The sequence below is a fragment of the Trichoderma gamsii genome (assembly GCF_001481775.2).
Source record: "Trichoderma gamsii strain T6085 chromosome Unknown Scaffold_7.2, whole genome shotgun sequence".
NCBI classification, from domain to species: domain Eukaryota; kingdom Fungi; phylum Ascomycota; class Sordariomycetes; order Hypocreales; family Hypocreaceae; genus Trichoderma; species Trichoderma gamsii.
The window spans coordinates 12,417-33,540 of NW_020171344.1; the positions used below are offsets into that span (position 1 = coordinate 12,417).

General features: G+C 52.3%; 6 protein-coding genes across 6 annotated transcripts; 3 read left to right on the forward strand and 3 right to left on the reverse strand.

The window, feature by feature from the left end:
- Nucleotides 1-2,266: 2,266 nt before the first annotated feature.
- On the forward strand, nucleotides 2,267-3,170 carry TGAM01_v202647 (hypothetical protein; the record flags this gene model as incomplete). The annotated part of the gene is made up of 2 exons (XM_018802103.2): nucleotides 2,267-2,697; nucleotides 2,762-3,170. 2 exons carry the CDS (start codon nucleotides 2,267-2,269, stop codon nucleotides 3,168-3,170), a joined length of 840 nt encoding a protein of 279 aa, XP_018664458.2.
- A 3,917-nt stretch (nucleotides 3,171-7,087) lies between these two features.
- TGAM01_v202648 (hypothetical protein) lies at nucleotides 7,088-8,230 on the reverse strand (the record flags this gene model as incomplete). Its single annotated transcript, XM_018802104.1, has 1 exon — nucleotides 7,088-8,230. The coding sequence occupies one exon, from the start codon at nucleotides 8,228-8,230 to the stop codon at nucleotides 7,088-7,090; it is 1,143 nt and encodes a 380-aa protein (XP_018664459.1).
- Nucleotides 8,231-9,098: 868 nt separating this feature from the next.
- On the forward strand, nucleotides 9,099-10,958 carry TGAM01_v202649 (hypothetical protein; the record flags this gene model as incomplete). Its single annotated transcript, XM_018802105.1, has 3 exons — nucleotides 9,099-9,152; nucleotides 9,230-9,787; nucleotides 9,864-10,958. 3 exons carry the CDS (start codon nucleotides 9,099-9,101, stop codon nucleotides 10,956-10,958), a joined length of 1,707 nt encoding a protein of 568 aa, XP_018664460.1.
- Nucleotides 10,959-13,696: 2,738 nt separating this feature from the next.
- TGAM01_v202650 (hypothetical protein) lies at nucleotides 13,697-15,189 on the forward strand (the record flags this gene model as incomplete). Its single annotated transcript, XM_018802107.1, has 3 exons — nucleotides 13,697-14,114; nucleotides 14,171-14,707; nucleotides 14,765-15,189. 3 exons carry the CDS (start codon nucleotides 13,697-13,699, stop codon nucleotides 15,187-15,189), a joined length of 1,380 nt encoding a protein of 459 aa, XP_018664462.1.
- Nucleotides 15,190-15,928: 739 nt separating this feature from the next.
- Nucleotides 15,929-17,040, reverse strand: TGAM01_v202651 (hypothetical protein; the record flags this gene model as incomplete). Its single annotated transcript, XM_018802108.1, has 2 exons — nucleotides 15,929-16,775; nucleotides 16,856-17,040. 2 exons carry the CDS (start codon nucleotides 17,038-17,040, stop codon nucleotides 15,929-15,931), a joined length of 1,032 nt encoding a protein of 343 aa, XP_018664463.1.
- A 958-nt stretch (nucleotides 17,041-17,998) lies between these two features.
- TGAM01_v202652 (hypothetical protein) lies at nucleotides 17,999-20,361 on the reverse strand (the record flags this gene model as incomplete). Its single annotated transcript, XM_018802109.1, has 5 exons — nucleotides 17,999-18,629; nucleotides 18,686-19,526; nucleotides 19,589-19,974; nucleotides 20,051-20,267; nucleotides 20,322-20,361. The coding sequence occupies 5 exons, from the start codon at nucleotides 20,359-20,361 to the stop codon at nucleotides 17,999-18,001; spliced, it is 2,115 nt and encodes a 704-aa protein (XP_018664464.1).
- Between the last annotated feature and the right edge of the window lie 763 nt (nucleotides 20,362-21,124).

The window sequence follows — 21,124 nt, forward strand, 5'->3', positions numbered from 1 at the left end:
TGTGTAAACACGGCCATTGGTTCAACACACTCTGGACGTCTCAATAAGGCAAATCGTGTAGGCTATTTGGTGCTTTGTGAGAGATTGACAACGACGACTTGTCTGTTCAGTGGACGCCGCTGCTGCTACCAGTACTTGGACTGACACCCTCCGTGGTCGTTCCCTCTCCGGGAATAGAGGCGTCACTAGCTCGCTGTCGGTTCGCTATTGGCTGCGATATCTATTGCCGACGTACATGAGGACACACACCTTGAGGCCCATAGTCGGGCTCCCGTGCTGGACGTCTGGGATATGGGATATGGGATTCGCTGCACTACACCCACACCTATGCACGTAAGGTGGGGGGAGGGGACCAGGTAAGAGGGGCCACGATGCTAGCAACTAGCGAAAATTGCCAAGATGCTAATCCCTACCAGGAGATAGCTTACTACCCGAAACGGCTTCTCGTCTTTTATAGGGATTTTACAACTTCGCAATAGTCTGGCCGACTCGGCAGATAGCAGCCAGTGCTCTAAGACGGGCAACTGATCTTTTGGGCGGTGTCTACAGCATCTGTACCGGCCTTGCAGCAGGCTGTTTGATGCTGTAACTATGGGCTGTATGGGCTGTATGGGCTGTATGGGCTGTATGGGCTGTATTCGATCACTCATCACCAAAGATATAGGGCCTGAAAGAGAACCTTTTCGTGAGACCCTTGCCGGCTTTGATATTGATATTGACATCGAGAGACAGACGTTATAAAGAAGAACGTGGCACCCAAAACCCGAAGCTCGGCGGCAGGACATGTGGTGATGGCAAGCCACTACCAGTCGACAACGATGGCTTTTTTCCCCCCCTAGTGGTGGCATCTTCAGCCAAAATCTCGGCCATCGGGTCAACCAAAGCCTTGTGGGCGGGATGCCTTCTCAAAAGAGTGTCATCCGCGATACTAGCTTGTCTAGCTCCAGCAAATTTTCCTTTGACAGCTTGTGCGGCTGAACCTGGTAGCCACATGTTTCCATATCATTTACCTCTTGTTAGTGAGTGGCCCTTTTACGCGAACCCGGGCCCAAAGCTTGTACTTACCATGACTACCTACTTAGTAGTAGTAGTGCTCGTAATTGCCTGTATCAAGTCCCTTGGCATGGCAATTCTTTGCGTTAGGGGTCCCGAAAATCCCCCACTCACTTAAATCAATATCAAAAAAATCTTCCCCGACCAGATGCCATGGGTATCTTACAATTCAGCATCCTGTTATTCAGTCGGTGGAGCGCGAGGTACATGAAGACTCGGCGCTAAAGGTCACGACAATCGAGATACGCTGTGGTCATCGCAAATTGTCGGTTTCGGCAGATTCGGCAGCGCTAGGTTCTGCTCGCGTTCCTCAACCTCGATTGGCCAATTCAGTCGACTCCCGAAAAGGCATACGGCGGCAGAGTAGCAAACAACAACGGCGCAGAAGACTCGAGGAAGAAAGCAACAGAGAGGCCAGAAGCCCATGCGAATGGGGCCCCCAAACCCTCTCCACAGAGCTCTAGCCTTCCGCACGTTGCCATGCCCCGGTCTCTACCCGTCTACGGCTCTGGGCCACGGGTGGCCAGTAGTGCCTCCGAACTTGGCATGTATACGATACGATGCCCTCAACCACTGTGACGCCCCTCTGCATAGGGTTTATGCTGCATAACGCTTAGCGTCCAGTTCTACGTCACCCTCAGAGCACTTTCTGAGGAGTCCCCACCATTGCACTTCCGCCCTGCCGGATCCTATCCGCGCTAAATCTAACATCTCTTCTAGAAGCCCGGGCCATACCATAACGATGGGGTGGTGTATCTACAGCGCCGGACAAGTACTGTACGAGAGTACATGCAAGCTCCAGAGACGGTTCGTTATCTGTTGCTCTAGTACTGGGTGCAAATATACACGACCCTCCCCCCTGTCAAATCTGGGATTGACAAGCCACGCATATATACTTGGGCATGTATCGTCCCTTGGGAGCTGTGGACTCATAAGCTTTCGACTGCCCTCGTCTTGACGCTCTGTTGTCTTGAAGCATCTTTTCTTATATCACTCCATCCCCACTGCCTTGATCATCACAATCATCCTCTTCCTCTCTCTTGTCCTCCCTCTACATCAAAGGTGACGCTGGTTGACCAATTTTGATCCAATTGGCAATACTGAGCAACGCGCATACCTACCACTACGCTTATACCTCTCTCTCTATACATATATATATTCGGTTTTGCTCGACTTGCGCGAGCAATTGCTTATCATAAAGAAGCTTCAGGGAATGACTCCCCCCAACGCGAGCACCATGAGCGAGGAGATGCAATCCAGCTTATACCAGCTCTTCAGCGAAGCTCAGTTGTATGATGAGTGCCAGATTTATGGAGCGGCTCCTCTGTGCGAAGAGAACCTGCCATACAGCGACTGGTTCTCCTACGGCGTAAACGACTACAGCTCCATGGCAGATGGTTCTGAAATCTGCGATTCACACTCACAGCCGCTGTCTTCGTATGGAGGCTCAGAGGGCTGTTCGGAGGCGAGCTCCCCCGCATCGCCGGTGTCTACGGACTCGTTCTTCTCACAGCAGACCTCGCCGGCCCCCAGCTTATCTTGCTTCCCGTCATATGCAAGCAGCAGCACGCCTGCAACGTCGGCCTATAGCAGCCCAGATGCCACGGCTAGCCAAGAAGTGGCTTCACCAACAGACTCACTAACGTAAGTTGCTTCGTGTGCCGCCCAACCGCCAATCGCACTTTACGATTAACCATTTTGAGCGTAGGTTTGCCTCCAATGGCCGCGATTATCCTGTGTGTTGCTTACATCCCGGCTGCGATGCGAAACCTTTTAAGCGTCGCGCCGATCTCGACCGCCACTACAAGCACAAGCATGCGCCGGCCTCCCAAAAGGAAGCGTATCACTGCGATTACGCCCGCTGCGGCCGGCGGCGCGATCCCTTTCATCGCCGCGACCACTTTCGCGACCACCTGAGGGACTTTCACAAAGAGGACATTGAAAAGCGCGGCGTGGCGGCAAAGGAAGACTGGTTCGAGGGCCGCAATGCCTCCATCACCTGGTGGCGCTGCACCAAGTGCCTGAAGCGAATCTACATCAGCCGCCATGGCTACGAATGCCCTACTTGCAAGACATCCTTGCAAGCGAAGCGGAAGGAGATTCGCCGGCGAGAGTAGCCAGAAAAGCAACACTAGAGAGGAGCTCGGCGACCAGCCCCCAAATTCGCACCCGCGGGACAGCTTTATCACCAACCAATACTCTCGTACACGCATACTACAGTCATCTACGCCCCCCTCCACCCCCCTTTATGACTAAACCCGCGCCGGCCGCACCCCTACCTCTCTCTCTCTCTCTCTCTCTCTTTACTGAAATACCAACATATACTGTACTGTACCATGGGGTCCTGCGCAAGCTAGCCAAACAGCTTTGGCGCTGGATCCGTCAAAGTTTCAACCTACATCTGCCGACATACCATTAGAGCGGCTATACTTCCGAATGAATCTTACGAAAAAGGGCTTTTGTTGTTTTTATCCGTGACTTGTTATTACTATTTTTCTTTTTTGTCTTAGCATAAGCCTGGGGAGGGATCTTTTGTTTTTTTACATGCAGGCAAAGAATCCCATGTGTTGCATTTTACTACGGAGTATATACAAGAATCTTGATACCACCTAGGCAGTACCTAGCAGCAAAATACAGACAGACAGATCTACTACTACTACTACTACTACTACTATACAAGCTGTCAAAATCTCTTGATACTACTACTACCTGCAAGTACTGTTACTCCGCACCGTTTCCGTTTCTTGTCTCTCTGGTGCGGAGTAGCTACCGTACGGTTTGCTGCAGAGCCTCTGATTCGCCTGTTCGGAATATGGTCTGTTGCGGCACTAGCAGCAGGAGTAACTACATGTCGCTATTGCTACTAGCTACCTATAGCTAATACTGCATTGAATTGTCTCTAGGTCTTTTGATCTCTGAGTCTCACGCCGTTATTGTTTTTCTCATCTCGTTCAGCTGGCCAAAACGCGTGGCCGGTGGCTGAATGGCTGAGAAGGCGCCTGCCTTGTGCTTGGCACCTGACCTTTTCTTATTTTGTTTGATTCACTTGACAATATTATTCCCCTTTTTGGTACCTTTTTTTGTTATTCCTTTCTTGTTGGGTTGCCTGCTCTAGTAAGTACAGGAGATCCTTCGTCTTTTTCTTTAACCTATTTACTACAAGTACTATGGGCAAAGAAATAAAAAGCGGGGTCGCTTTTACGAAGTACTAAAAACGGCCCCAGTCACAGTCAGCCCTGCAAGAAAGAAACGAAAACGAAAATGAAAATAATCAACCGTTTATCAAGAAATTGAGCAGGGATTGTACATTTACATTGATTTAGGTACAGTATGGGACGGAGAATCTTGGGGCTGGGGCTGGCAATCTCGGCAACTGGAACCAACAACAGCAGGAAAAAAGAAAAGAAAAGAAAATAAAGGGCTAAATACGTTACATACACAAAAAGCCGTTATTTGGTGGCGCAATTTTTTATTGCTTCGATTGAGCCAATGGGAATAACTGACGAGGGGGTGTTGAATCTCGTTTTGGGATCAATTAGGTTACTACAGCGGGTGTTTAAAAAGGGGTGGGCTAGATAGTCCAAAACAAAAAGTACGTAGCGCCTAACACGTTTTGGGAAGAATGGTTTAGAAGAACAAAGCATAGGCACTTTCGGCAGTTCAACATTGAGGATCAGAAAAAGGCATAGCTCTCAGGTGGGCGTTTGGGATGGAACGGAAGCTACATTCCGGCGAAATCCTGGGTTTTTCTCGGTCTTCAATCTAAATACTGGATTTTACTGTTGGGGGTTTCCTGTTTTTGGGAATTTTCTTATATTTGGACTTGCCTTATTCAGCAGTGATGGACTAGACGTTGAAGATGCCCCAGCGCATATCACACCTAGTATTAGGTGGGCCAAATAAACACTCGGGTACGATTCATTTTCCTGGGCTGACGAGACGGGTATCGCTGCGGCTCAGGCGTGGCGGCGGCGGCTATACGCGATAGTGTCGGAGTAACGTCCGGTATCAGGGAACTCGGGGCGGAGCTTTGTTCAGCACCACCTGTGCAAAAGTGTTATCGAAACCTAGTTGTCAAGATCACAAACAGAGGCTCTCGGAAATCTCTTTGTCTCTTTGTCTCTTACAACTGTGCTTGTATCACTGCCTTCAAGGTAGATGAGACTTCGTGTCTCTGGCCAATCATCCCTGCGCATCGTTCCATTGCTGCACAAGTCGTTTACTCCTCCAATCAGTTGACCTTTGTTTCACCTGTCAATTAGCCCACGTTAACCTACTCTTCAAACGCCACCGTCGAAACTAACTTTGCACCAGCACACAGCTTCATGGCCCGTGGCTCCGTACGCCACGGCCAAAACACGAGGCCGAAGGGGCTAGCTGGACCTGCGAGATTGGCTTGTGTAAACTTTGAGTGTTTAGTCCCAGTAATTGCTGTTCCATCGCGGCCGGTTGGCCAAGTTGTTAGGTACGTAGGAGCTTTTAGGCTTGCACGCACGCAGTAGGCATCCCAAGCCAGTTGGGGGTGAGCTGAAGCCGACTTGCTCGAGGCAGACACTGGATAGGTCGGCAAAGTTCCCCTCTCTCTAGGGCTCTGAGTGCAGCAGTAGTGCTCCGCTGTCTCTTCCTGCACTGGCGTAAGGCTGGTGGCGACTATCTGTCTCTGGAGATTTTTGGAGAATGGGGGTAGCTCTGGGAGCACTAACGTGTATCCCTATGCATGCAGCTCACGTACGAGCCATGCATACGTATAGCGGCGGCAGCAGCTTGCTCACGGCATCGATTTGGATGCTTTCCCGATGCTGTTTGCTCGAGACACGTTTTTCAAACAAGTCGCTCTTTCGATCCTCCTTGTGTCTTAGCTTTGCCCTGGCGGATATACCAGTATACGCCTATTGTCACCAGGCTGGTAAGGGGAGGTGAGCTAATCATCTCCCCTCGCATGTTTTCCGTCTTGCCGTCGGATCATCAGCGGCATCATCAGCGGTAATTCGGGCATTGTCCTATTAGTGTTGCCTCTTGACCTGTACCTTTTCTCCTGCTCTGTCTCCATTCCAAATTCTGCAATGGCGAATGTTACAGTACAGGTATGAGTCCTATACACCCATTCATGACGACTTGCGGCATTCAATGGCGGAAGGTGATGGCATCATCACTGCACGAATAGGCAGCTGGACGGTCAGGCGAATCAGATCAGCAGTTGGGACTGCTATACGAATATACGGCTGGCTAATCCGACGAATCACGCGGCGACAGGTGCTGTGAGACGAAGCTGCCCCCCTCGCTTTCCCTGACTTGGCCAGGACCCTTGGCTGCACCGCTGAATAGCTTATTGCCATCCTCATGCCAATCTTAAATTCAGCATCCAGCGCCACGGCGCTTTGTTCGGCCACACAGGCGCGGAACATCACCGCCGATGGCCATCCCGCCGGTGCTTGGCCTCCGTCGGCACGTGGCCGTGGCTTGCGTATCCCACATGAGCTCCACCGTGCCATTCGGAACCGGCTGCTGGTGGAGTCGCAAGCTGCCGCCTTGGTGTGAGTTCTGTGTCCGCCAAGCTACGGCGCGACTTCATCCCACATATCAAGGATGGCTTGGACCTCGAAACATGTCCCCGTCCAAAGGGCAAAGAAATTTCCCATCAAGAATCCGTTGGCTGGGGATTCTCAGCAAGCTCTATCCTTGCAAGTGCAAATAGCGGCGCAATCCCATGACCCCCACTTGTTGGCCATCCGAGTGCATCCGTCCTGGTGCTTTTGCAGCTTCTGACTGCACTAAAAATTCGGCAGTTGTGTTTTCTCGACTTGGTGTGGGTCTGGTTCCTTACTGTAACAGGTGCTTCGTTCTCGTCACCAGTTCGGTTATATGCTTCGAAAGGGCATGGACACGCAAATTGTTCACGGCCAGCCGCCAAACCGTCTTTTCAACTTCACACTAGGTTCTTGGAGGGCGCTGTCGCAGTCAGCACGGATGGGCAGCATCGCAATTGCCAGTCCCTGGGGCACGGGTGTTGGGAGAGGTCTGTCAATATCGGCATTCATATCTGTCGTCCTTTGGGCACCTGGAACTCGGGCACGTCTTGGTTCAGCCACGCCCTCCAAACATCCTCTTCATTCATGCCAATCTTGGCAGATTCTCGGCCATTGCCAACCTCTACAGCCATGCTACTAACGGAGCTAGTCGCGCTCGTCGCTGGCGGTCTTGCGTGTGGTGATAGCGCGTCGGTATAAGTTGTCATCAGGCATTGAGATTTTGCCGGTCCTGCCCTATCAAAGTGCTCTGTCAGATCGTAAAACTTGCGGCGATATGCGGGACGATTGTTTTCTGGAGAAAAACATGGTAATGGACTCATGGTAGATGACGAGAGCCCTGGAATAAACTCGTCAATGACGTATGAAGTATTGTCCATAGTGCTTGCGATGCACCGAGATTCATCTGCACTTGAGCTTGGCGACGAGCTATTATACGTAGGGTCGCGTATGGAATTTCCTGCTTCGCTCCATTGATAACTTTTGCTTCCAACTCGTATCCTAATCGTTGTATCGACGGGAGGAGGAATCATCTGGCTCAGTCTCCTCTTTCTAATGCCTCTCTGGTCACCAACGCTTGGCTGAATTTCGCGATGGCTAGCGGGATTTGCAGACTGCCGCTGCCGCTGCCCAACAACTTGCCTAGCAGCGGTTGAATAACCTCTTTTCTGCGCGGGTTTTACTATTGAAACTTTCGGCAGTTTACTTTGCATGAAATCTTCTTCTTTCAGGAGTCTCCGCCGCTCCGCCTCTAGGCCAGAGGTGCCTACCAGATGGTCTTTTGTCGAATGATTATTGAACACGGCTGGCCCGCTCGTCTGGCTCGGTGTTACAACGCTTGACGGCCGTTTAGCAGCATCGTGTTGCATGGATTGCGATGGACTGGCCAAGTTGGCCGATGCTTCTTCAGAGGTGCCCAGAGGCACTGGTAGCGCAGAGGGAGAGCTTGATCTGGCCACCCTAGCAGCTGCATTCGATGCGACGAAATAGTTGGGAATAAAATTGGCGGCAGATAGAACCACAGGGCTGGTTTTTGCTTGCTCACGCTGCCAAGAGCGGGCCTTTGCGAAATATTGCTCTTGGTTTGCCAAGTCCTCTTTCCGGCCCTTTCCTCGACGATGCCGAGAGAGATTGCCTCCCACCCAGTTCATGATGAGAATTCTTTGCGAAGAAATAGAGAAGCAGGGCCTGGGAAATTCTTGGAGCGAAAGGAGGAAACGGCTACATTCGGCGTCGGAGATGGAGATGATGGATGAGAGGAGATGATGAGAGGATACAGCGGTATGGCAGAATGCTGTGACGAGACGAGGGGATTGCAAGGCAGAGATTCTGATGTGCAATCCAAGAGCAAGAAAAATCAAGCAAGGAGATGCTCGCAGCGGACAGGCACCGCAGGAGGCACCTGCCACAGGTCTCCCATCACTGGCGCCATTCACTGAAAGGCAGCGGCACGAACAGGCAATATCGGACAAATACCGGCCTAAGAGAAGGCATTTTTTGCTTCTACTTCTTTTTGATATTGGAAAAGATGGACTCTTGCGTCTTTTGGCATGCAGACCTGTGAAGCTCTCCCGAATACGTGGTGAGCAGCGACTACTACCTGTAGGTATACAGCGTTTGATTCTGCCCCTGCCTATCCAATTGGGCATATGTGCAAAGGAAACACGAACGGTGGGTATGCATTGTTCTCAACTATACTTTTCATATCTGGGACATGTATAAGCCTCGATTTGATGGCTGAATGAAATCTCCATCTACTTTGATATAGTCGCGTGTATATGATTTTTTTGGCTTTGGTCAAGGTGCGCTCAGCTCAGCCGATGCAAGTGGGTTACAGTATGCAATACCACAGTGCGCAGAGCCATTACTGTGCAAGCTCCAGTGGCCACCTATGACGAAGGTGCATCAGGGCGGCAGAAGCGCCAAGTACCACCTCCAGCCAAGGGAGCTGCACATCTCTTCAATTCAGCACCAACAACAGTAGCTTCGCTGTCCCTTTTCATACCCAATCAACTGAAAATGGCAGACGCAGACGAGACACAAAAGCAGAAGCTTGCTGCCGCAAGGAAGCGCGTGAGAAGCCCCAGCGGATGCTCGGCCAAGCTGCCCCATCAGGGTGCATGTGCATGTAGCTAACAGGACGCTTCCAGGTCGAGCAAATGAAGAAGAAGAAGAAGAATAAGGAGACTTCCGGCTCAAAGGCAGAGCCCAAAGAGGAAGTAGAAGCGCCCGCGCCCGAAGCTGTCGAAGACACCGCAGACCAACCCCCGCCGAGCCAGGATGCAGACGACACGGCTGTCGAACAAGGCAAGGCTGAGGACAAGGCTGAGGACGAGCCTGGAGACCAGCAAGACGACAAATCAGAAGACAAAACAGAAGATAGGCCAGAGGACAAGGCCAGCGAGTCGTCACCGTTTGAAACGCCATCCCTAGCACAGCAATCAAAGCTCAGATCAACTTCTTTCCGCGCCGGCTCGCTTGCAAGCCCGGGGCCAATGTCGCCTGGGCCCTTTAGCCCCGAAGGCGACACAGCACCCGACATCTACAGGAAGCACGTCGCAAGGATAGAAGAGCTAGAAAAGGAAAACAAGCGTGTCACCAAGGAGGCTGCCGACTCGGAGAAGAGATGGAAGAAGGCAGAGGAAGAGCTGGCTGATCTACGTGAGTCTGATGGCAAGGATGGCAAGGACAGCCAGACAGAGACGTTGGTACGTATAGCCCGAGCAAACAGCATGCTTGCATCGGCCCAGACGTTTCCATAATTACTTACCAACGGCGCCGCAGAAGGAGGAAATCGCGTCTCTTCAGCGCCAAAACTCTCAGCTGCAGCAACAAGTATCGCGGAATATAGGCCATGGCCATCGCCAGTCAGTATCAATCACAGCATCGCCGCCATCATTACAAGCCGAATTGAATGCCAAATCAGCCACGATTGAGTCTATGGAAATTGAGATTTCAAAGCTGAAAGCCCGAGTTGAACGCCAAGAGAGCGGCGCATCTTCGGAAAGGGAGCAAATCACTGCCCTCGAGGACAAGGTTGCCCGGGCCGAAGCTGCGGCAGGCAAAGCTCAACGCGAGCTGCAAGATTTGAAAAAGAATTTAGAGCGTACGACAGAAAAGGCCGTTCGTGAAGGCAGCGAACGAACCAGCGCAGAGACCAAGGTGAAGACTCTGGAACACGACCTGGACGAGGTTAACAAGGCCAAAGAAGAGCTAGAGAAGAAGACGGAAGCGCTCGAAAAGAAGGTCGCAACATTGACTACGCTGCACAAAGAGCAAGATGCTCGGTCACAAGCGCTAAGGAAAGAGAAGGAGAAGGCAGAAAATGAAGCCCAGGAGCTGCGATCCAAGGTGGAGAATCTAGAAAGCGAAAATGTCAAGCTTCGAAGTCGCAAATCTGCAGAAGGAGGTGGTGGCCTTGACGACGAGGGCGTTGATGAGCTCGAAGACGAAGGAAGACTCAAGCTAGAGAAGAAGATTCGCAGCCTCGAGGCAGAGATTCATGAGCTTCGCAGCGGTGCCTGGATCGAGAGACGGCGCGAAATGGAAGCCATTAGTCCTGGATTCGACGACGTTGACCTCTCAGGTAACAACCACCCTCCTGCGCACAAGAAGGGGTCGACTGGCGGTATTGGTGATTTCATCGCCCACGGACTAAATGCACTGGCTAGAGGTGGAGATGATGAGCTGTTGGCGGATGACGACATGGAATTTGATGAGGAAGCCTTTAGAAAGGCGCACGAAGAGGAGGCGAAGAGGCGGATCGAAAGGATCAAGGAGATCAAGCGCTCGTTGAAGCACTGGGAGGGATGGAGGCTGGATATTGTGGATGTGCGCAGAGGAGGAGGGCAGGGAATTGGAGATATATTTGACATTTGAGCAACCGATGCTATGAATACGAAATAGACGAATGAATTAGCTTATCTCAGCCAAATCACCGATTCATCGACTGTGAAAATGATTACGGAGCGCAAGCGTTGCTACATGCTTGGTACAACGAAAGTGACATCATACGACGAATAACGGAGATTTTTCCCATCAGGGCTGTTGTATAAGCGTGGGGTCAGGCTAAAAGAACCTGGAAGCTTTCATTAAAATTCAGATTCTTTACCTTCACTTACCTGCTGACCTTTGCACGTTCTTTTTCCCTCCATCTCTCAACCATGGCGCCGGCTCAAAAGACGTTCCTCATCACCGGAGCCGGGCGGGGCATCGGCCGGGGCCTGTCCCGGATTCTCCTCCAAACCGGCCACCGCGTGTTTCTGCTGGACAGCAACAAGACCGAGCTGGACCACACCGCCGGGCTCCTCGCAAAATCACACCAGCGCGGAAAGGACTTTGACACGGCGCTGTGCGACCTCCGCCAGCCGCGGCAGATCTCGGCCGCGGTCGAGCAGGCCGACAAGCTGTTTGCGAGCCGGCTGGACTGCCTGGTCAACAACGCGGCGTACACGGGCGGCGTGGGCGGCACGAGCCTGGCCGAGATGACGCTGGACGAATGGAACCGGAGCATCGAGACGAACCTCACGGCGCCGATGCTCATGACGCAGGCGTGTCTGGGGATGCTGCGCGCCGCGAAAGGCTGTGTGGTGCATGTTTCGTCGACGCGGGCCGTCATGAGCGAGCCGGACAACGAGGCCTATTCGACGACAAAGGCTGGATTGCTGGGTATGGCGCAGAGCATGGCGGTGTCGCTGGCGAGGGACGGCGTACGCGTGAGTAGCGTGCTGCCGGGCTGGATTCACGTTGGAGATGAGTGTAAGGATGCGGATGAGAAGGGGACGAAGTGGGAGGACGGGCTGGGCGAGGCGGATATGAAGTGGCAGCTTACGGGGAGGGTTGGCAAGGTGGAGGATGTTGCGAGGGCGGTGGTTTATTTGGTGGAGAGTGAGGGCGTGACGGGGGTTGAGATGGTGGTGGATGGGGGAGTGACACGGAAGATGGTGTATCCTGAGTGAAGACAATGATATGAAGATTGGTGTTGGTGTTTGAGGTTCAGCCGAGGCACGCGTGTAAATGGCGTGCAGTTGTGCATCGTCACGAGGGGCGGAGGAGAGTCTCAGCTAGATTGATCCTACAACGGCGTTATGATGTGCAATGATGTACTATATCTTTTTTTTTCCCCTTGCATTGCGATTTAAGTAGTAGTATTGGCATCATGATTTGCCTAACGGGTGTGGTTGCACGGCTGCAACTCCAAAAGACGCTCGTGGCCGGCTTCTCCTCATTTTGGGGCCTCAGGTGAAACCAACCCCCGCACGGAGTTTTGTGTGGTTATAGCAGCTGGTTAAGATTCTCTTTCTCTGTCTTTCTAGTCGTGCGGCTGAGCTCGGATAAAGGGATGTAAAAGTGTGTGTGGTGGTGGTGGTAGCATGGGGTTTGGAAAAAAGTTGGAGATGGTGGCTTACAAGTACACTTTAGAGTTGGCATTGACAGGTGCTTCTGCAGCACGGACAGTATAGAGAAGCATGCATTGGAAAACCTACGTCAGTGTCTTTTTATCTTATCTTAGCATAGTAGTCAGGTACATACATAATAGCAGTGACTGAGCCAAGGCTCCTACATCGGCCCCGATTTAGAGCTACAAGAAAAAAATAAAGAGAAGCAGAGAAATAGAGATTGACTCTGGTAATAAAATCCTGTCAAAGTTACTAGTAATTCCCGGACCCTGGGCAGTGGAACCCCCCGCCTTGATTGAAGAGGCACGCGCCATTGTGTCTGTAGGAAAAGAGCTGCTGTTTTACACCATTGGCTCGGCTTAAATCCCAAAACAAGGCAACAAAGGAGACAAGTAAAGTGCCTAGCAGAGATGAGCAACCAAATGAAGAAAAACCACTCATTTATTTTCCCAGTTTTGCCGCGTTGGATGTGACGGGAGGGCATGATTAATCAGTGTATCTGGTACAGTAGTCATTAATTGCTGCTCTTAGTATGGGATTGACGATGGGTCCCGGCTCCGTTTGTCGGCGATTGATAACGATATCGAGCTACTAATTTATATAGCAACGAGTTTCATCACTTCGTCCTTTCTTCTCTTTCTTCCCGTACCGTCAACAACTTTTTGTGCTTCAAGGTATGTCGAATATGCTCAATCATCCTCCATGTCATTGATATTAAAAATCCCACGCAGCCCCAAAAGTCAATTCCCCTCAGTCGATCTCCGTTCGGCTCCCCGCGCGTTCTCCGATTCAAGCGCTGCTGCACCCCACCTTCTTTTCTGAGGTTACCTTACTTTTTGTCGCAATCGCATCTCAGCGCATCGCATCGGCTAAATATCCGTTGCGCCAGCCCAGCGTCGCCACCTGGGGAAACAAAACAAAAGAGAAAAGCAAGCAGCCTGTGACTTAGTTCTCTTATTCTAGTGCCGTCGCAAAGAAGAAAAGAAAAAGAGACATTCGAAACCAAACGAAAGAGAAGACCAAAGCTAGAAGCCTCCTACTTACTAGCGGCTCGTCATACAAACGGATCGTCCCGCCGATTCGGCTACCAACGTCTGCGATACCTCGGGAAACCCTCCTTGGAACCGCGAACCGGCCTCTCTTCTCACCCTCTCGTTTGACCTTTTGCCCCCCTAACCAAGTGTTTGCCGAAATTCTTGGATTAAAAGCTCGCCCATCATGAGTGCCGCCGCTCCTCGTCTCCTCTCCTCTCTATCCCTTCGCCGGGCCGCTACCCTCCGTCCTCTACAGCCTCTTCGACCAGCCTCATTTGGCGCCGTCCAGACTCTCTCCATTTCCGCAATCTCAGCTCGCAATATGGCCACTGCCAGGAAGATCAAGGTCCAGAACCCCGTCGTGGAGCTGGACGGTGATGAGATGACCCGCATCATCTGGAAGAGCATCAAGGACCGCTTCATCTTCCCGTATCTCGACATTGACCTCAAGTACTACGATCTGGGGCTGGAGTATCGTGATGAGACCAATGACCAGGTCACTCTCGATGCGGCCGAGGCTATCAAGAAGTACTCGGTCGGCGTCAAGTGCGCCACCATCACCCCTGACGAGGCCCGCGTCAAGGAGTTTAACCTCAAGCAGAGTGAGTTTAAGAACTCAAGCGGATATTCTCAACAGTACGGCTAACCTTCTTCTTAGTGTGGCTCTCTCCCAACGGCACCATCCGCAATGCCCTCGGCGGCACCGTCTTCCGCGAGCCCATCGTCATCGACCGCATCCCCCGCCTCGTCCCCGGCTGGAAGCAGCCCATCATCATCGGCCGTCACGCCTTTGGCGACCAGTACCGCGCAAAGGACCTCGTTGCCTCCGGCCCCGGCAAGCTGGCCATGGTCTTCACCCCCGAGGGCGGCCAGCCCCAGGAGATTGAAGTCTTCCAGTTCAAGAACGGCGGTGGCGTTGCCCAGACCCAGTACAACACGGACGAGTCCATCACGGGCTTTGCGCACGCCTCGTTCAAGCTGGCCCTGGACAAGAAGCTGCCCCTGTACATGAGCACCAAGAACACCATCCTCAAGAAGTACGACGGCCGCTTCAAGGACATCTTCCAGGAGCTGTACGACACGCAGTACAAGACCGAGTTTGAGGCCAAGGGCATCTGGTACGAGCACCGTCTCATTGACGACATGGTTGCTCAGATGATCAAGAGCTCCGGCGGCTACATCATGGCCCTCAAGAGTGAGGCTTTTCCTCCCCACATTCTCCAACTATCACACAACTGACTTCTTTTCACAGACTACGACGGTGACGTCCAGTCCGACATTGTCGCCCAGGGCTTCGGCTCCCTCGGCCTCATGACCTCCGTCCTCATCACCCCCGACGGCAAGACCTTCGAATCCGAGGCCGCCCACGGCACCGTCACCCGCCACTACCGCGAGCACCAAAAGGGCCGCGAGACCTCGACTAACCCCATTGCCTCCATCTTCGCCTGGACCCGCGGCCTTATTCAGCGCGGCAAGCTCGACAACACCCCCGAGCTGGTGGCCTTTGCCGAGGGCCTCGAGAAGGCCTGCGTCGACACTGTTGACGTCGACGGCATCATGACCAAGGACTTGGCCCTGGCGTGCGGCAAGACGGGCCGCGAGGACTATGTCACTACGAATGAGTATCTGGATGCTGTTGAGAGGAGGCTGAAGGCTTCGCTGAAGGAGAAGCTGTAGAATCGCTTTCTCTGGATTATTGGGCCTAAAGGGCAAACAATTACAATAAGAAATGGAAAAAAAAAAAAATGTGGAGAGATGAGAAAGAGAATGTAAGTTGATGTTGGGGGGAGGAATGCACTGTATACCACATGTACCATTGAAGTTGAAAGTTATTCTTTTCTATATAGGTAGAGACGTCATGTACATATATAGAACTTTTAGACTTGAGCCGTCTAGAAAATGGAAATAAGGGTACGAATCAAAATAAGCAGTTTCACAACCAGTGCTGCATCATCGTTTATTCGCAGTCCTGGCTGGCTTGTTCTTTTCTTCCATCCATTTTTCCTCGTCTGTTAGAGTACATCTATTATTACCAACACGCATGAAAATTCTCAAAAAAGTAAGAATAATGAAAGGATAAAGAAAAAGTGAGAGAAAAAAGACAACAAGAAACATGCAATAGAAACCCCCGAGAAAAGTTCCTGGTATTCTGGTACAAATACAACCCTCCCGTCCCGTCCCCTAGAGAGTTACCTCAAAAACTGCAGGGAGCTTTTTTCCTTTTCCCCCTTACCGTATCCGTCAAATAAATGAAGCCTCCTCATTTTTCTCCATGCCTCTTCTTCTTTCAAAAGCGCCGTCGTCAAGGCAGGGAGATAGAGATTAAGATATCATGATCCAGAAGCTTGTCCTTGAACATGCATTCTAGTAAAACTCGTAACAGTCACACAATATTAAAAGGGGTCTTCCAACATATCTAATCGTCCTTGTTAGCCGCGGCCTCCTTCTTGGACTTGCGCACCGTAGGCGTCGCTTCGACGTCGCTCTTCCGCTTCTTCTTTGTCGGCCGGCTCGAAGACCCCCTAGGCTTGTAGCCGGTATCATCATCCCTCTTCCGCTTACTGCGCGCCGTTACGGGCGTCGCCGCGAACTCGCCATCGTCGTCCATGCTGGCATCTGCGTCTCCACGCTCGGCCGCGCTGATCCGCGATGCCGCGCCCGTCTTCTTGCTCTTGCCGCCGCTGGCTTTGCCGCCGCCACGCTCACCCTTTGCGCTGCCGCGTGGCTTTCGCGCGCTGGAGTGGCCGCTGCCGGGCCCTGTGCCTGCGCCCGCTTCATCATCAGCATCGCCGTGTGTTTCTCCGTCTTGAAGGAAGATCTTTGGGGCGTGCTTCCGTAGCCAGTTCGTGACGCTAGTGGGATTCTTGGCTTGCGGGTTTGAAGGGGCGTTGGCGGCTGGGTGGGCGAGCGGCGCCATCGTGGGCAAGGCTGAGTCTGGGTCGAGGCCGGTGTCGATTAGGTAGATGTAGTCGTCGACGTCGTCGGCGGAGAGGAAGTGTGCGGGGTGGGACTCGCCATCGAGAGTGCTCAGATCGGCGAGGAACGTCGAGTTTGACTCTTTGGCAGAGCCGTAGGTCGGATGGGGCATGTCGAGCAGCTTGTTGAGCTTCTTCATGGCTTCGTCCTTGTGTGACTGGCGTTCGCGGTCTATCGGCAGGCAGGGGGCGCTCTCATCGGAGGGAGGCTCAAGGGCGAGGTCTATCCGTCGCTCTGGAGGGATCTGTGGAGAGTTGTTGACCTCTACGAGGAGATCTAGTAGTCGGCTGCAGAAGAGAACAGCTCAGTTAGTTTTCGTGGCTCACTCCATGGCGCATTGGGATGGGAATGACTGCTGCCAACATACTCGTTCTCTATGGCCAGGCGCTTTACCGTGGACGCGGCTTTGGCCTCTTGTTTGTGTAGCTCCTCGCACTCGTGCATCTTCTGGTCAAACACGATACGCATCTTCCGGTACTTCTTCTTCCACGACTTGTAGCCCGCGGGCCTCCGCTCGCTGCCGCCGTCGGCCTTGGCTGGGGAATCAGCCATCGCGGCGGCCGGATGGGGGTGGATTGGCAGAGTTGATGAAGCTATCGTGATTGCGGTGGCGGAATGCGCGATTCCGACGTGGGATTGAAGCAGGGCGTCGCGCGATGTTTACGGAATGGAGGCGAGAAAAGAAGAGTTGGCCGGTTGAAGTTTGCTTAGATCAAGCCACGAAGTTCGGCGGGCGTGTTGGCGATGACGGCAATAGAACGATGGAGGCAGAGAGAGTAAAAGAGACAGTGGTCGTCAACGCATTAAAGTGTGAAGGAGAGAAGAAAGAGAAAGCGGGTGCTAACGAGAGATTGAGAAGATCAAAGTGGGAGGGAGATTCAAAGGAGGAGGCTGATGCAAGTTAGAAAAGGCAAAGGGGCGATGCGCGATTCCTCTTCACGAGCCGCATTCGCTCGAGTTTTTTCGCGCGTTCGAGGTTGGTGCAGCGGGCTGTAGCTCCGGCGAGCGTCGCAGGGCGGCCGGCGGTTTTGCTAGGGGCCGGCGCATGCACTGAAGGCTACTGTCTAGAGCCTACTATGGGGTTAGATACCAGCAAAAACGAGCGTCTTTTCATGCTCCGAGAATTATCGGAAGTTGAAGGAGTCTTATAACTTATTGCTTGATTTCCTGTTTTCGCGTTTCAATACAATTTCTCTTTTTCAAGATACCCATCCAGCGGCCCTCTCGCAAAAGATACAGGGTAGATAGCGGCAGCATGAGGCGTCGAAACAACATGAGCTTCACTTTGCATCACTTACAATAGTACATTTGCTTTGGGCCTCCTTGATTCTCTTTGGTAGGCTCTTCTATTCTTCATCCAGTATTATGTATAAACCTGACCTTTGTGGTCTTCTCACCACCGCTGCAAACATACTAACCGCCATATCTTTTCTTCCATACACCGAATTGTCCACTTCACTAGTATGTCATCAAATCATCGCCTTATTCTCCCTCAGTATTCTTTGGCCAACTACGACGAGACCTCTTTCCCAAGTCTCTCCAACTCCTCCTTGATGAATTGCCCAGCGTTAATCATCTCCGTGCTGCCATACACCACTCGCTTGCGTGCGCGATCGCCGCTTGTTCTGCCAACCCACTCGTGCAAGTTTCCATACTCCTCCATGCTGCCGCCGCCCACTGTGAATACCACTGCTTCAGTGAAACCCTGCCGTCGCTGCCCGAAACTGGCTGCTTGGCCGCTCTGAGACCCTGGTAAACCACCCGGCGCGCTGCCTGCACCTCCTGACCGGATAGCACTGGGCGGCGGCATAGTGCCGCGTGCGTTGGCGGAGCGCGGGTCAAAATACAGGTAGTTTTCTGTCTTGGCAATTGCCGAAGATGAGGCCGTAGAAGGTTCCATGATGGACTCGACAATCTTGGTAATTGTAAGATCGCGATCTGCGGGCAAAAAGTTCTTGACTCCGCTGATTAGAGAATCAAAGTTGGATGTTAAGCCAGACGGAACACCGGTCTCTTTGAGACGGTCTGTCAAGCGGGAGGAGATGGATGAAAATCGTCCAAATAAGTCGGAAGAGGCAGCTTGCTGGTTCGAGTTGTTGTTGATAGTAGTCAGCTGCGTCATCTTTGTAGTAGCGCGCACCCTGAGACATGTTAGCAAAAGAGACAATACAGGCAGTTTGATCCATGTGAAGCTTACTGTCGAATGTAGGGCAGCGATGAGACATCTGCACCAGCCGCTTCCAGTGCCTTCTCAAACAACTCGAAATCCACTCGCGCAACCTCTTGCTCTGTGCTCAGGAACCAGATGATAAACAGTCGCAGCTTATCATTTGGGTCGTTGCCCTTGTTCTCATCCTTGATGATTTCTAGAATCTGAGCTTTTGTTTGTTTCGTGGCGTTTTCCTCCACCTGGAAATAATTATCCAGCTGCCGGTCCTTGATGCCAGATAGCAATGCCGCCAAGATGTTCATGTGCATATCGAGGATGCTCTTGCGTTCCCGCATCTCGGGCAGCAACGTTATCGCGGCCTTGAGGTGCTGCGCACTTGCACTCGTGTCATTTTGTAAATCTTCCAAGCTTGATACTCCTGTAGTCTTTGTTATGGCAGCCGTCTCTTCCTTGTACTTGGTAAGCTCTGCGTCAATATCTTCGGCTACCTGCGGGAAAGGGACGCCGGCATTCTTGATCCAAAAGAAGTCGTTGGCAGTCAGGTCGTAGCCCTTCTTTGATGTGCCCTTGGCAGGGTTGCCTTCCTCAACGGGTGTCTCGATTGTGATACGGTTGAGTTTGATGGACAGGACGTCGTGAACGAGGGACTGATACGTCCAAGAATGCGACAGCATGGGTATCAAGTCAACATTGCGGTCGAGGAGGATGAGCACAGGCCTGGAGCTTGGCGTGCCCGCTGCCGTCGGTCGTGCGTTGGAGAAGAGGTTGTCTTTTGAATTGAGGATGTGATCGCGAAGTTTGCGGTCGAGGCGTACGGCAACCATTTCTGCGGCGGCACCTTTTGGACATCGAATAATTGGAATAACGCCTATAGCGGCAAGCAATTAGTACACGACCACGCAATTCGAGACTCAATTGCGCTCGACTCACCCATGGTCACAACGACGCTGAACAAGCCGCTGACTATTCTGTCCACAACCGCATCTAGCTCGGCGTCGCTCGTCTTTGCGCTGTTCAGAGCCCAGTAGGTATGCTCATTCTGCATTCCCAAGCTGAACAGGTCCGGCTCTGCAACAATAAAGTTGAGGTATTGATCGAACAGCTGCGCAATCTTCTCTGACGTCCCTGCTTCAGCTGTCTGCGACGCAAACTCTTCCAACAAGACTCGAGGAAGAGACGACAAGAAGTTGACGTAAGCTGGTGAATACAGCCCCTTTTGCAGGTCCTCGGTCATGAGCTGTAGGTTGCGCGCATTCGGTTCGAGCAGATAGATGACTGGCACATCTGGTATAGGGTATCGCGGCGTGCCGATATGCCTGTGAATCGCATCGCATCGCATCGTTAGATTTGGTATTCAGTCGCATCGTCATTGGATAACAGCAGAAAACTAACATGTGCATCGTCACTCCCATAGAGCGAAGGTCGCTGACTCGCATAACACTGCTGATGACATCTCTGCCTAGATCATCAAACACAAGGACTTTCCAGATAGGGTTTCCTTCGGCATCAAGAATGGGAGCAACAGGAGCCAAAAGTCCGTTGGCATGTGCCTCGTCCGCCTCGCTCGATTCGATGGTCTCGTTGAGATTGAGGATCTTTTTGAGAGATGCTATTGGGGTTAGCGATTGCTGTTGACCGCGTGAAGTTCATTGTGCATGCTTACCTATCTGGCGATCGCGCAGGGACACTGCTTTGGACGCCATGACTTAGATGAAGCTGGAGTTGACGTAGGTGAGTGCGTATGCCGCTGGTCCACGATGCAAGGCCGTCCAGGACTCGCTCGCCGCTCCACAGGTGTAGCAGGGAATGAATCAATCGTGGCCGCACATGCGCCTGCAATCGCAAAGTACCAGAGAAGATCAATATGCAGCTAAGAGGAGTTTGCGTCAGAGGTATCACACAGTCTGAGCTTGAGGCCACGATATCGAACTACCCCCCCAAACCCAATCGCTGTGAAATTGGAGCTCTTCCACTATAACAGCCCCCCAGCAGGTCACTGCAGCGCGCTAAATCGCCGCGGTGGCCAGCGTCGAGCTGCTGGTGCCACGGGCCGACTGAATGGCCGACCTGTGAATTCCAGCGGATTCCTGCGGTGGAGCTAGACCAGTATGACATGGGCCTGACAGCTCTGTTGCATTGGCCGATCGCATTGGTGCCTGAGGGCGCAACACACGCCTGTGCCAAACACGTCTGGACTTTTAACGGCATTGGCAACGCTCCTTCAACATCAATCGCCTTATACCAAGGTTTCCATCCGGTTGCGACAAGCCCAGCATCGGCGCCATCAAAACGCGGCGTCTCTAGGCATCTCTGGCAGCTGAGATTAAACTTGAATCTGCGCACGTCATTTCTGCGACGCCACCTTTCTTGCTCTTTGCTGTCTTCCCGACTCTCCCTCCTGTCTTTCTGGAGAGGGCGGGCTACGTGTTCGCCTCCGGATAATAGTGTAAACAACTGGTGGAAAGG